This window comes from Saimiri boliviensis, chromosome 19 (assembly GCF_048565385.1).
Source record: "Saimiri boliviensis isolate mSaiBol1 chromosome 19, mSaiBol1.pri, whole genome shotgun sequence".
In the NCBI taxonomy this organism is placed as follows: Eukaryota; Metazoa; Chordata; class Mammalia; order Primates; family Cebidae; genus Saimiri; species Saimiri boliviensis.
This window is the reverse complement of record NC_133467.1, coordinates 39,020,939-39,034,803: the sequence shown is the minus strand read 5'-3', so window position 1 is coordinate 39,034,803 and position 13,865 is coordinate 39,020,939. Positions and strand designations below refer to the sequence as shown.

The following is a 13,865-nucleotide window of genomic DNA, read 5'->3' as shown; positions in this document are numbered from 1 at the left end:
CGCGCGCGGCCCCGGCCCAGCCCGTCCGCCGCGCGGCCCGCCTGGGGCCCAGTCTCTGGGGGCGCCCCGAGGGGCGAGTTAAGGCAGCTTGGCTGGAAGGGAGCGGGGAGTGGGAGTCCGCCAGCTCCCGCGAAGGGCTGGCCCGCCTCCCGCCCCTCTCTCGAGGGCAGGGGGAAAGCCAGTCGACAGTCAATAAATAGACCGAGGCGGAAAGGGGCCTCGGGAGGCTCTGCGAGTCGGGAAGGCTGGAGGTGCGGGGCGAGGGGGCGGCGAGGCGTCCTGAGGAGCGTCCCGATGGCGGCCGAGAGGACTCCCCGCCCCGCCCGCCCTCCGCTGGAGGCCGGGGGCCGCTCCCTTTAAAAGTTGAAATGGCCGCCGTTCGGGACGGCCTGGCTGGAGGAGGGCCCGACGAGGGGAGGCTTCGGGGACAGCTGGGGCTTCTCCATGTCCACCCTCTTCAGGGCGCGGCCCCGGTAGCTCTCGGGCCGACCCAGGTACAGGAGGTGCCTCCCGGGCCCCCCGGAGTACCTGGAGGGACCCCCCGAGGGGACTCGAGTGAGCAGGGCAGGGGGGGCCCGGTGGCTGGAGAAAGGCAACCTCCGGCCCCCGCCGACGCCCAGCCGGGGAGCGGGGGCGGAGAGCGCGGGCCGGGCGGGGGCAGCGGCGCACCTGCCCTCGGGTGGCACGTCCAGCCTCAGCGGCCGGGCGCACTCTGGGGGCCGGGGGCTGCGGCTGGGGCCGCCCAAGAGGGCGGGGGCGGGCTCCGGCGGGAGCGCCCGCGAGGTTAAAGGAAGTCGGGGCTCGGCCCCCTTCCTGGGCGGTGGCGGGCCGTGCAGGTAGCGCAGCAGTTCCTCCAGGGTGGTGACTTCCACCGCCTGCCCGGGACAGCCGGGCGGTGGCGGCCTCACCAGCACGCGGGGCGCCGGCCCGCCCCCCGCGTTCCCGCCCCGAGAGCGGCCCGGGCCCTCCTTGGCGTTGTTCCTGTTCTGGTTCCACTCCCAGGGGTCCCCGGCGGCGCGCAGGTGCTTGACCGGCAGCTCCGGCGTGGACTCGGGGGTGGGCAGGCAGGCCAGCTCCGGCGGGGGCACGCCCTCGGGAGGCGGCAGGAAGGTGGTGTACAGCTGCGGCGTCTGCACCGCGTCGCCGTCCTTGGACGGCGGCGGGGGCTCTGGGCCCCCACCGTGGAGTCGGGCCAAACTGCGGAGGGAAAGAGGGCGCGGGAGCCCCGGAGTCTCGATGTCCTTGCCTCGACGTCGGTGGGCGCGGCGACAAGCACAGGAGACCAGGAGGCCAGACACTGAGGCGCCCAGGACGAAAGCTGCGGCCACACTGGCCAGGAGGAGTGGGATGGGGACGGAGCGGGAGGCTGAGGCTGGGGGCGGGTCCCGACGCACGCCTGCCGACCGAGAGGGAGGAGGGAGGCTCAGCCAAGGGGAGGCGGCACGGGTGGGGGTCGGGGGGCACCTAGGCTCAGAGGCGCCGTTAGTTCCCAGGCCTGATACCATCCACAGCCTCCACCATCTCAGGATTCACCTCCCCTGACCCCTCAGCAACAGCCCATGTACTGCCCCTCACACTCAGGCCAGAGCTTGGGCCTGGGGAGTCCCCATCCCAGTTCTGGCCCCTGTAGCCATGCCAAGAGCAACTGCCAAACTGCTCGTGCAGACGGAGGTAGGCTCGGATGCCCAGCTCTGGGGAGAGGAGGCTCCACAAACAGGCGTTAGTGAGCACCAAACACCAAACACCGATCAGTGAGGGGCTTAGAACACTCCGAGAATCAGCAGCCCCACACTTTACTCCTGTCCCTCCCAGGTAGTCCCCTTACCCCGAGTGTAAGCTCCAAGAGTGGAAGACTGGGGCCGGGGGTGGGCATCACTGGGGGGACTGAGGGTCCCAAGGTCAGGACCAGGACCCGGAAGCACTGGTGACAGAGACCAGGTCAGAGCCAGTGAGGCTCCTGATCTTTCCCCTTGACACCCTTCCAGGGGTCCTTCCTCCCTCCTGTGGAACCTAGGAGTCCAGAATACCAGCCTCTACTTTCTTCCGGGCATGGGGCAGGGTTCATCATGCAGGACATTGATTTATTTATTCAAAAAGTGCCCTACTGTGTGCCAAGTACTGAGCTACATGCTGGGTATCTGGAGGATGCTGACCCTTTTCTGAGACTCCCAGGGTATTCAGGATGCTGGTCTGCTGCTGCCACAGGACACACACTCAGGTATGTGGGCTGAGCAAGGAAAGGTAGAGTTGGTACAAGAGGACTCACCATAAGCAGAATCCCCAGGGCCAGACTGACTCCCAGTAGCTCCGTCTGTGAAGAAGCAAGAGGGTGAAGATTGGGGAGAGGGAGAAGCTTCGTGAAGAACTGATGGGGTGACTGTGCCACAGGAGAGGACAAGAGCCCAAGCCTGGGATGGTGTCTGTGGCCATCATAGCCATGTGCAGCTTTGACTTCAACCGCAGCCGCCTCTTCTGTTTACCTTGGCAGTCCCCATGCTCCATGGATTCCTTGTTCCCAGCCCGATCCACATCAGTCCTAGGTGGAAAATGAGGTGGCTCTAGAATTCTGTACCTTGTTCCTGTCTCCCACTCTGGCCCTCTTGCTCTTTTAGTGGTGGGGAATTTTATGCTCAGGAAATCCAAGGACCCATCACTCACCCACCAGGTCCCCTGATATCCACACAGCCTCTGGAGCTGTGCCATTCACAGTATGGGTCCTGAGAAGCCAGACAGCTCCTAGGGAAAGCAGAGGCATGTGAAGCTGGAACCCTTTCCACTCTAGTCACTTAACATTCTCCTGCCTCTTCCCGCCCTTGCTTCCAGGAGACTCCCAGCTTCATTCCCTCCTGCCCACCCCAGTCTCTCCACACCCTGGTTGCTGCCCACCTTCGGAATGCTTGAGGTACCCACACACATCCCAGCCATCCCCTATGTTTCCCTGCCAACCCCAAGACCTGTTTCTGTGCTCTTGCTGGCCTGGGGAGCTTGCCCACACAGGGCCTCAGGCCCCTCTCACCTCTGACAGGCCCCATGCCGGGCACACTGGCTGAGAGGGAGGTAGACAATACAGCCAGAAAAAGCCACAAAGAGCCTGTGACCCTCAGTATCCAGCTCCAGCCCTATGATCCGTCGTGCTGTTAGGGCTGTCCGCTTCCCACTGCACCTAGGATGAGGCCAGAAGGAACCAGAAATAGGCAGGTGAGGCTACCTTTACCCTGAGTGAGTAGAAAAACCGAAAGCGGGGAGGTGCACAAGAAACTGAGCACAACCCATGGAGCTGCCCTGCCCGACTACACTGTCCAGTCTTCTTGCCAAGCCTCTCTAGCCCAGAGCTCCCACCCTGCAAAAGCCAATGTTGATGTTTCCAAGCCATTCCCACATACACAGCTGCTACCTCCCATCCCATCCTTCCTCTGCAGCGGGCCTGCTCTCCAAAGGTCTCACCGGGCAGGGCTGTAGGCATCAATCTCTTCCAGGAGGATCGGCTCAGGTCCCCCAGATCGCCCACCTGGGGGCAGCACCTTCAGCACTGTCCCGTCGTTGGAGCCAAGGAACATGACTGTGATGTTACTGTGGGGACCAGCCATGCCATCCACAGCTACCTGGGTCAGTAGGGGCCTGGAGAAAAGGGCCTCAGGTCAGGGAACCTGTCTAGGGAAGCCTGAGCATTTCAGGGAGAGCCCGGCTGTCCTGTGCCCTCCCCCCAGGCCCGAGGGTTCTCTTCTTACTCTCTCCATTCTACTTTTACAAGTTCTTCGTCCCACCAATGTGGTTTACCTTGTGGGGTCAAAGAAAAAGGAGGGTGGCTGAGGACAGGGGGGCAGTGGTCAGTGTTTTTCAGCCCCATACCTGCTAGTGAGAGTGAGTAGAGGCTGATGGGTGGCAGGTGGCACAGCGGGGTCCAGCAGCGGGTGAGCCTTGATGAAGGTCAGGACGTCATCAGGGAGGTCTCGAGAAGAGGAGAACAAGGCAGCTCCCCCTATTCCTGCACAGGATCCTGGCCTGGGGGGTGCATAGGAAGGGGCTGCCTTGGGACTGGGAGCTAGAGCTTAAGCTCCGTGCCCCTCATTGCTCCCAAACATGACTATAAAGCCTTGCTCTCCCTCCACAAAGACACTCATACCACTGCTCCCCTTCCCTGCCACAGCTCTTTGGTCCCACTGCCACCCCACTATAGCTCTCCACCCTGAGGCCTTGGACATCTTACCCCCTCCTCATAATCCCATCTTGCAGAAGCAAGCAGCATCTGCCCCCACAAAAGCCACTCCATCTTGGGTACCTGGGTGAGGGGACCCTGTCCTCAGACACAGGAGTCCAGGCCCCATCCAGACTCCTCTGCTCCTTGAACTTGCCCTCAAACCCACGCTCAATCTCATCCAGGTAGAAGGCGCAGACAGCAGAGCCAGGGATGCTGGAGGAGCCAGAAAAGATGCGGGGTGGGTGTTGAAAGGAACTGCACAACTTTCCCCAGGAAGAAGTGGTGGCTCCCTTCACACACGTTAGGGGGTAGAGACTGAGGAGGTGGGCAGCCAGTGGGTGCCACACTAGGAGAAAACATGGTAGGCAAGACAGCAAACTGGCTTTGCTTAGAGGTTTCCTTGAGGGCCCCCCCATCAGCAGGCTATGAAGGGAGTTTGGAGGCTGGTGAGGCAGGGGACAGATTGGGTCACACTAGTTAGACTAGTACCAACCTATTGGTCTGGGTGGTGAAGACCCCAAAGAGAGCAGAGCGGCCATGCAGGTTCACAGGCCCAGTCAAGGCCTGTAAGACGTCAAAATAGAAGGTAGAGTCCCCAGGGACAGAGCAGTTGAGCCGCAGCTTCAGGAAGGATGTCCAGTGTCGGTCCAAGGCCCGAGGCGAGCCACCCATGTCACGTTTACACACTCGGGCTACTCGGGAGAACTGCACCTGGGGGGAGAGTGGAGCAGACTGCAGTGAAGGAGCCACAGGGCCAGCTGTGTGCACGAGCGTGGTGAGTTAGCACCGAGGGAGCAACATGTGGGGCGTAGTGAATGAAGGGTGTATCGTGGTGGGTCAGTGTGGGTCAAGAGTGAGGGACAAGCAAGATGTGGGGGCACAGGCCTCGGGGCTATTCCAAGCTGGGGGCTGAGGGTCGAGGGGATTGCTTTGTGGAGATGATGGTCAGGAGCTCTCCTCCCACTCAGACTGGCTCCTCAGGATCCAGCAGAACCCTCCAGCTACCCACCCTGATGCCCACTTCCTTACCCTCCCCAGCCGGGCATCCTCCACAGAGACCTCACGGAAGAAGAAGTAGACATGGTCTCCATGCTCCAGGGCATGGACAAAGTGTGGCTCTAAGGTGGGGAGTGACAGGGAAGGGTATAGAAGAGTATCTGCATCTGCTCAGAAGCTCCTGGTCCCACACCCACCTCCCCATTGCGTACATACCCACTTCCACACCCTCTGCCTGCTCCCTGCCTCAGTCCTCCCTCTGCGCCTCCTCCCCGAGAACAGTCTCCTTTCCCCAGGCCCGCCCTGACCTCGGAGCCACTTGGAGTCGTACTTGGCGGAGCGGAGTGGGGGCTGAGGCCCAAGGCTTCTGTAAACTACAGCATCACTGGCCTGGAAGTCCGCAGCTGTGGCCGAGTACAGGCTGCCCTCTGGAGGGATGGGTGAAGTGGGGTCAGGGGAGGGCTCGGGGATCTGCATCCTGCCTCTTCTTGGGCCTCCCACACTCCTGCCTAGGCCTGGCCCTGGCCCCTACCTCAACCCTCCACTCAGGGGAACAGGGGAAAAGACCGGTTGGGAGAGGAGCTGAGGTGGGAGCTCCCTCCAGCCACATACTTGCTTCACACATGCCCAGTTGCACACCTGCAAAGACGGCCACGTTGGACTGGGTGGCGTCAAAGGGGCATCGAGCTTGCCCACTCAGCTCCTCACCCTCCTGCTGCAGCGAAGTTATCTGGGGGCAGAGGGAGCAGATCCTGGAACCTTTAGGGTCTTGGAGTATGGCTCCACAGCCTATCCCCGCCTGCCCCATTGCCTCCTCCCCACTCCCTCTGAACCCTTGCATTCTGGGCACTCCCATTCCGCAGCCCCACTTCCTGGTCCTTTCCCATCAAACTGATTGCCCATCTTGGGGTCCCCCCAACTTCCATCCTGACCCCCACCCTCTCTTTTGTACCCCATAGCTGCGGCACACAGGGCTGAATGAGTTCGTTCCACAGGCAAGGAGCGTCTGGGAGTCCCAGGGAAGAAGAACACGAATATAGTTGTAGCACTCGTCCTAGAGAACCCAAAATTCCAGGTCACTGATGGGGTTCTCGGTCTGAGACAAGGGGGCGATAGGTAAGTGGGCTACTCCTTTAGAGTCCATCAAAGCAATGTGGGATAAAGTCCCAACTAAGCTGTTTTCTGGCCCTCTGGCCTTAAGCAAATCCTTTGGCCTCTCTGAGCCTCACTTTTCTGTGAGGTATGTAAGAGCAACTAAAAATCGGGAATTCTCTTCCCTCCCCATTTTCCCCTGGGGCCGGGATGGAAGAAGTGTGAAGGAAATTGGGCATGGTAGAGACTAGCTGGACGGAGACTGGAGGCAAAGCAGTCCCCTCCTTCCCTCCACATTCTCATCTCCTCACCGTCAGCTTTCCCCGCACAGCACAGTTCTCCACATCTTGGCTCCTCCATGTTAGATACTGAAGGGAGAAGTTGAGGAAGGAAAATCATGGGGCAACTAGGTTCCCTCCCTCCTCACATTATGGCTTCTTTCGGATTCATCTTCCCACCCACCTGACCCCCATTAGCCCTCTCCCAGCCTCTGGACCTCTTCCCACATAGCCCCTCACCTTGTTGGGCACCAGCCCCTCCCCTTCTTCTTGGGCTTGAAGATCAAAGGAGAAAACGTGATCCCTGAAGGGGTAGAGAAGGAGGGATCAGAGCCTAGTCAAGGCACCCCAGCTGAGCTCCTTCGCCCCCACCTTACCCACTGTCAGCTGTTCAGGGACAAACAGTGCAGACCTGCCCCCTGCCTGCCCCTTAACTCCATGCCTTGGCATTTGTGCTCTGGATCCAAGCATGTCCACACCCCACGGCTTGTGCACCTGCATGTGTCCCCTGCAAGATGCTGCAGTGGCCATGCAGGTCCCATGTCTGCCCAGGAGCATGCATGTCTGCCCCACAACTGTGCCACGGCCAGTTTACCGGGCAGCCACTAGCAAGGTCCGGTTCAAGGTCAGGAATCTCTGAAAGTCCAGCCCAAGCTCTGCAGCCACAGAATCATCCTCCAGGCCCCGAAACCAGGATAATGGGGAAGTACCTAGAGGACACAGAGAGGTGGGGTGCTGAGGGCCAGCCAGGATACCACACGCTTCCCAACACCCTCTCCAACCCGATGAAACCCAGCAGCAGCACACCAGATACCATGTGAAGTTAGAGTGCCCAAAAGCTATTCCTAACAATAATACCAACATTGAGTGCTTAACTGCCAAGCAGTGTTGGCACTTTGCACCCACCGTCTCATTTAATGCATAGCCCTGTGAGGTAGCTTTGGCCCCATTTTCCAGATGAGGAGCCTGGGGCTAGAAGCCGTTTAGGAGTCTGCTCATTTAGTTCGGAAGTGGCAGGTATCAGGGTTCAGATCCAGGTCTGCCTGCCTCCAGAGCTGAGCCTCGTCCCTTCTCAGAACTGCCTTGGGGCTGGCAATTTCCTGTCACTCCCACCTTGAGGGCTGTCCCCCCAGAGCATTTACTCTATTTCTCCAAGCCCTCTCTGCGCCCTCCCCTCGAGGCTCATCACAAGCCACCTCAGCCCTCCATGGTTTCTGTCTCCTCTGACCACCTCACCTCCAGCATCCACCTGGCTGGCTCATGGTGGAAACCACAGTCATCAGTGGTCAAAGGATAGTCAGAGTTCAGGGATAAATGCTTTAACATTGCTAATGTGCTTGGAACTGCTTCTAGCACGTAGGCGTGTTTGCTGTTCTTATCTATCCCTCAACAATGACTCCCAGTAACCAAACTGCGGTTCCTCCATCCTTAAAATTCCTCTAAATCCAGGCCAGGAGTGGTGGCTCCTGCCTGTAACCCCAGCACTTCGGGAGGCGGATCATGAGGTCAGGAGTTCAAGCCTAGTCTGGCCAACACAATGAAACCCTGTCTCTACTAAAACTACAAAATTAGCCAGGCTTGGTGGCAAGTGCCTGTTATCCCAGCTACTCGGGAGGCTGAGGCAGGAGAATCACTTGAACCCAGAAGGCAGAAGTTGTAGTGAGCTGAGATCATGCCACTGCACTCCAGACTGCAAATAGATAAAGGTTCTTCTCAGAAAAAGTGGGTTCGTGCTTTCTATCATGGTGGACTTATTGCTGGTACCAATGGTGGAGAGGGAGTTAAGAGTGTTGGCAACCACTGAATTCGTATTAGGTCTTCTCTTTGGAGCCAAGAACAACAGCAAACACGTATCAAGGATTTACTTTGTGCCATACAGTGTTCTCAGCACTTTACATGTATAACCTCATTTAATCCCCAAATAATTCCATGAGGTAGAAGACTTTTTTTTTTTTTTTTTTCTTTTTTTTTTGAGACGGAGTTTCACTCTTGTTACCCAGGCTGGAGTGCAATGGCGCGATCTCGGCTCACCACAACCTCCGCCTCCTGGGTTCAGGCAATTCTCCTGCCTCAGCCTCCTGAGTAGCTGGGATTACAGGCACGCGCCACCACGCCCAGCTAATTTTTTGTATTTTTAGTAGAGACGGGGTTTCACCGTGTTGACCAGGATGGTCTCGATCTCTCGACCTCGTGATCCACCCGCCTCGGCCTCCCAAAGTGCTGGGATTACAGGCTTGAGCCACCGCACCCGGCGAGAGTCCACATTCTTAACCTCCACATGATGCTGCCCCTCAGTGAAGAAACCAAGCCCAGGGATGAGAAACAGCTGGCGGGAGGTGTCAGCTCACTCTGCCTGTTTGCTTCCTTGAGGCTGGGCACCTTCCTGCACCTTGCCTCCCACACAGGGGGTCTCAGTCTCCAACTGCTTACAGAGATGGGCAAGGTAGGTACTGGGCACTCACCTTGAAGGTCAGAGATCAACAGAGGGAGGGGGTCCTGGGGAAAGGCGGCCTGGGTATGGGGAAGCGAGAGCAGCAGCAGCAGTAGCAGCAAGGGCATGAAGTGGGGGGCACGGGGCATCCTGTGCGGGGCAGCTCAGGCCCCAGGGGGTGCCCCCTCACCCATATGCTGGCCCTGAAAGGGGAGACAGGGAAAAGTGGGGGAGGAGCCAAGTTCCCTCTCCCCGATGCAAGCGAGCAGGCTCCTCTCCTGGTCTATCCCCAGAAGACCCTGTGGAGTGGGGGAAAGAACCCTCTCTCCTTGACACTGCCCCAGTCCCAGCCAGCTGTCATTGTCACTCAAGGCCCTTCCCTCTCCAACTGGCCCACACTGGCTGGTGTGAGGCCTGCAGGCATGACCCCAGGTAAGGACAGGACACACCCGCTCCTGCCGTCAGCCTTCTCGCTCGGCTTTTCCTCCTGTCTCCTGACTGGGTCTGGGACATTCAGTAGGTGACACCTCCTGGCCCCCCTCTTGCTAACCCCTTCTTATCTATAATTAGAGACTGAAGCCTTAAAATTATAAATAGTGACTCCTTGGCACTGGAAGGAGGAAGAGGGCACCATGGCTGACTCCCCCTCCCTCCCAGACCCCCACAGTACCCTGGGAGCAATGCAGGCACTGTGCCCAGGCAGGGCAGCTGTGTGGCTGCCACTGTCCTTTCTAGAGTTGAGGAAGACAGAGTTGGGGTAGGCAGCCTAGAGGTCACTGTCTGGTCTAAGCTCATGCTTCAGGGGCCCTTCCCACTGCTAGGGAAGAAGCTGAGTAGGGAGGGGAGTTGGGGTGGGGGGACTGTCTTCACCAAAAATGAATCTGCATCAAAGCCAGATCAGAGGCTAAATTTAGCTCTGGCTGCAGCTGTCTGCCCGACCACTGTGCCACCCCCTCCAGGCTCTCTAGCCCCCTGCTCCCTCCCTGGCTCCTAAGAACCGGTGCATGTACTTGAGGGGGGAAGAGCAGACCCACCAACTATGAGAAGCCAGGGATAGAAGGGATTGGTGAAGCAACATGGCTAAACGTGACCCTCTTTCCCTTCCTTCCCTCATCTGGTGCCTCTGAAATTGAAATATAAATAATTCAGTGACGGGCAGGCAGTTGTAGCCCAAAGTCCAGAAAAAGATGGATATGGTGGAATAGATGGTGAGACAGGTCTCCTTCCACCCATCAGCCTCCGTCCGCCAGATGACCCTGGCTGGGGCCCACAGTAGGAGGTACATACCAGCTTCCTTCCTTCCCCTAAAATTGAAGTGAGGGGCTCAGTCAGTGCCAATAATCAGGTCAGGAAGGTTGAGAATCCTTTCTTTTGTGAACAGGTAACTATCCTTCACCAATCCTTAGTTGCCCATCCCACCGTGTCCCCTAAAACCGACCCTGAGCTTCCAGGTCAAGCCCCCTTCCACCTCCCCAGTAATTCCACTCTTGAAGCCAGGACCCAAGTGTCTCCCCCACCCCCAATCCATCATCACTGGTCCCAAGAGAGCTGGAGGAGGGAAAAGAGGAACACCTAATGATGACTCCCCCCTTCCCCAGGGGCAGAGTAGCAGCCAGCTAACGACCCTCTGGTGTTGAAAGGCCGAGCCTTCCTCCTCCCTCAACATGCTTCCGGATACGCTGTTCCCAGGGGAAGAGAAAGGAAGAGAAAGGGACATAGCTTGTCTCTTATCCTCCCCAACCTGCTCTCCCCACCACCCCACTGCCTCCAAGTTGCCCTGAGCAACTAGTATCTTCACCCTGGAAACAACTTTGGTCTCTGGCAAGTGGGGAGAAGAGCCAGCCCCTGTTCCTGCTCCCTGCTCGTGCCTGCTTCCACCCCCTGCTCTCAGGAGCTGCTGTCCTTTCCTTACCTGGGGTGGTGACTCCTGTGGGGGCGTGAGGGGGATAGGAAACCTCTGACCTGATGGAAGACAGGACAAAGGAGGGAAGAGACTGAGTTACACTCCCCTTCCGCAGCCCTTAAAAGTAAATGTAAAAATTCAAGAAAAGTCTGCTGAGGCTTCGGTAGGGGAGATGCCTTGCAAATGGGAGGGGACTGATGACACTTATTAATAGTTCGGTTACAAAGGTGCCGGTGACTTCATGCCCAGAGATGTAGGGGCAGGGCAAGGCGATGACCCCTTGCTAGAAACTCCTAGAACTACAGGGCCAGCATTGGCAAAGGGGGTCACTGGGAGAGTTTGTGGGGCATGACGACCACTCCCATGTTAAAGCCCTCAGAATCCAACAGCCTTCTTAGCAAAAGCGCCTTAGCTAGGGACAATAGAGGCTAATTTGCATCTCATTTACATGCTCTTCATTTCCAGGCAAAATGCTCTGATCTGATAGCAAGCACCCTCAGCCCTTCCTTCCTCCCTGAGAGAGCAGACTCTGCCTCTCTCCCACCCAGAATACACACACACACACACACACACACACACACACACACACACACACCACTTTAGGGTGGATTAGTCCAGCCTCTAAAAACACTTGACTGGCCTTTGCATTGGCCCTCTAGACTCAACTATGATACGTCTTTAAGAGGGCTTCTTGTAGCTGTTTTTGGGGAGCAGCATCTGGGCAGCTCCTCAACTCCTGGCCTGGAGAAAAGATCACTCTGCCCTGGAAGAATCCTAGCTGCTTCACACCCCCCATCTGAAGCACACGGGAGAGACCTGGCTGACTCCTTCTCCCCTTTCCAGATCCTCCCCCTTGCTGGGAAGAGGAAACAGCCCTTCTCTCTCCTGGCCCTGAAGCCACCTCTGGGGAGTGGCTGGGGTCATAGCCAGAGTCTAGCAGAGCTGGGGAAGGGATGGAGAAGGGGAGACTGGGCTGGGGACAATAGCAGGAAGCCTTCGGGCTGGTGGCCGGCCCCAGTAAACCTTCCTCAGAGGGAGCAGGGTCGCCCCAAGGGGCCTTGTGGAACTGGAGCCTTCCTTTCTCCAAGGCATTTCCCCCACCGTTAGCTCTCAGCCCCAGCTCAGCACCTACCCTCCTTCCCACCCAACCCCCAACCAGGACAATCCAGGTGTCTCGAGCCTGGAAAGAAGTGGGCCTAGGGCCAGGGGCTCGACGTGTCTCCCCTTCACTGGATCCGGGGCTCCAAGGAGGGGCCGGTAGCAGAGTCTGGGCCGGGACCGGGTCCCAGAGCCACGTTAGCGGGAGGAGGGGCTGCAGGGGCCTGCAGGCGCAGACGGAGCGGGGATGGGAGCGGGGGTTGGGGAGCGGAGGCGGGTCTCCCAGGCCAGGGAAACAGGGCCAGAGGCTGAGAACCGACGAGGGCGGGCCTGAGGCCGGCACCGAGTGGGGTCTGTGGGCTCAGGAGGCAGTCGCCGGCTCGGATGTCCTCCTCGGGAAACCTCAGTCTAACAAAGCCCCGGGCCGAGCGGGCTGAAGGACGGAGATGGGCGCTGGGACCGAGGTTGCTCGGGGACCCCATTCGCCGCCTGTGTGCATCAGCCAACCCCTCAAAGGGTGCTCAGTCTCGGGCTTGCACAAGGACAGAGGTGCACCCGTGACACAAAGTCCGGAATGGTGCGCCCCTCTTCCCATCCCTTCGGGGGCGTCAGGAGGGTCTAATTCTCCGCGGGTCTCGGAGCCTTAGTTTCCCTGCCGGGAAAGCAAGCGACCAGGTTTTCCACCCTCTCTACCGTGCGCGCCTCAAATGATCGTTTTCGCGCTTCCCAATCCTGCAGGACGCGACTCGAAGAAAACCCAGTTGAATGAGGTGCCCAGACTCTCCTCCCACCAGTACAGTTACGGGGCTCAGCCACGGTCCCTCCTTCCTCCCTGCACCCCAACTTCGTTGACCCTCTCCGTCAGCCAGGCACACGGGGCGCCGACACACTCCCTGGTCCCCTAGCGCTTCAGGAGCTTGCCCCCCGCCGGCCGCGCCCTCCCGCGCCCTCCCCGCCTCCCCGCAGCCCCTTCCCTGCCCGGGGTACTTGCTCCGGGATCCGGGTCAGCGGGATCGAGATCGCCGCGGACGGCCCTCGGCCACGCGCCGCGCCGAGTTCGCAATCCGTGGTTGGGCTCCGGCAAGCTGCGATGAGCGTCCGAATTGGATGGTGCTCGAATGTGGGGTTCGGGGCGCTGTCGGGAAAGCCCTGGGTCCGAGTCCAGCCGCGGAGCGCGGAGGAAAACAATGCGACCGCCCGGGGCTCTGGGCTCGGCCCCAGCGGCCCCGCCCGCCTCCCCGCCGGACCCACCTCCTGCCCGCCTCTGGGTGGCCGCGACTAATCCCGCCCTCGGAGGGCGGCCAGACACCGCCTTCTCGTCACCTCTCCGCCAATAGTGCCGCCCGGGGAGGGGCGCCCGGTGCACCGTCCACCCGGAGGGCCTGGCCGGGAGGCTGAGATGGAGAGACCCACGAACTGTCGCTGACACCGGGCAGAGGAAGGGATACACACACAAGCAGGGACCGGCTGGCAGAGGAGAGGCCCCTGGGGAGAAATTTCATAAGAGAGGGAAGGGAGCTGGGAGGTTTGAAAGAGACAGGAAACCTGGGAGCCTCGGCAGGGCTGGGCTGGGCTGTCAGAGCCTGCGCGATCCGTCCTCCCTTCCCCTTCTCTACGGCTCCGGCGACCCGGCTCCCAAGGGAGCCTCCTGCCTCTCTCCGACTCTGCCCCTGTCGCTCCGTTCCTCCTCTCTATGCTTTTTCCCTCTGTCTCCTTATTTCTCCCCGTAGGCCTCCTCTGGTTCGTCCTGACCCCAATAAGGAGGCCTAGCATGCGCGTGGGGGCTGGAGGCCTGGGAAGGGAAAGGAAGGTGTCAGCAGGAGGCTTCCCTTGTTTCCAGGATCTCCTCCCTTCCCTCCTCTTGCTACA

At 59.4% G+C, this 13,865-nt stretch overlaps 1 protein-coding gene across 6 annotated transcripts; it reads right to left on the bottom strand.

Annotated features, from left to right (window-relative positions):
* Positions 1-263: 263 nt before the first annotated feature.
* Positions 264-13,248, bottom strand: SEMA6C (semaphorin 6C). 6 transcript variants are annotated; one of them, XM_074389766.1, is made up of 21 exons: positions 12,988-13,248; positions 10,908-10,957; positions 10,283-10,674; positions 9,027-9,198; positions 7,160-7,274; positions 6,805-6,868; positions 6,598-6,654; positions 6,147-6,248; positions 5,834-5,924; positions 5,503-5,622; positions 5,228-5,316; positions 4,692-4,909; positions 4,280-4,411; positions 3,850-4,002; positions 3,445-3,618; positions 3,017-3,163; positions 2,659-2,736; positions 2,481-2,536; positions 2,267-2,311; positions 1,826-1,921; positions 264-1,396 (listed from the first exon to the last, which is right to left on the bottom strand). In XM_074389766.1, the coding sequence occupies exons 4-21, from the start codon at positions 9,142-9,144 to the stop codon at positions 357-359; spliced, it is 2,895 nt and encodes a 964-aa protein (XP_074245867.1). In that variant the 5' UTR covers positions 9,145-9,198; positions 10,283-10,674; positions 10,908-10,957; positions 12,988-13,248; the 3' UTR covers positions 264-356. The 6 variants fall into 6 exon arrangements, with proteins under 6 accessions (XP_074245867.1, XP_074245868.1, XP_074245866.1 ...); XM_074389767.1 differs by having other exon boundaries at positions 10,283-10,299; XM_074389765.1 differs by having other exon boundaries at positions 9,027-10,674; positions 12,984-13,248.
* Between the last annotated feature and the right edge of the window lie 617 nt (positions 13,249-13,865).

Coding starts and splice junctions, on each gene's coding strand:
- SEMA6C (XM_074389765.1), bottom strand. CDS start 9,144: ATGCCCCGTGCCCCCCACTTCATGCCCTTGCTGCTACTGCTGCTGCTG. Junction 4,412..4,691: donor TTCACCACCCAGACCAATAG/GTTGGTACTAGT, acceptor TGGCTCCTCCAG/CATCCCTGGCTCTGCTGTCT. Junction 1,397..1,825: donor TCTTGGAGCTTACACTCGGG/GTAAGGGGACTA, acceptor CTCGGTCGGCAG/GCGTGCGTCGGGACCCGCCC.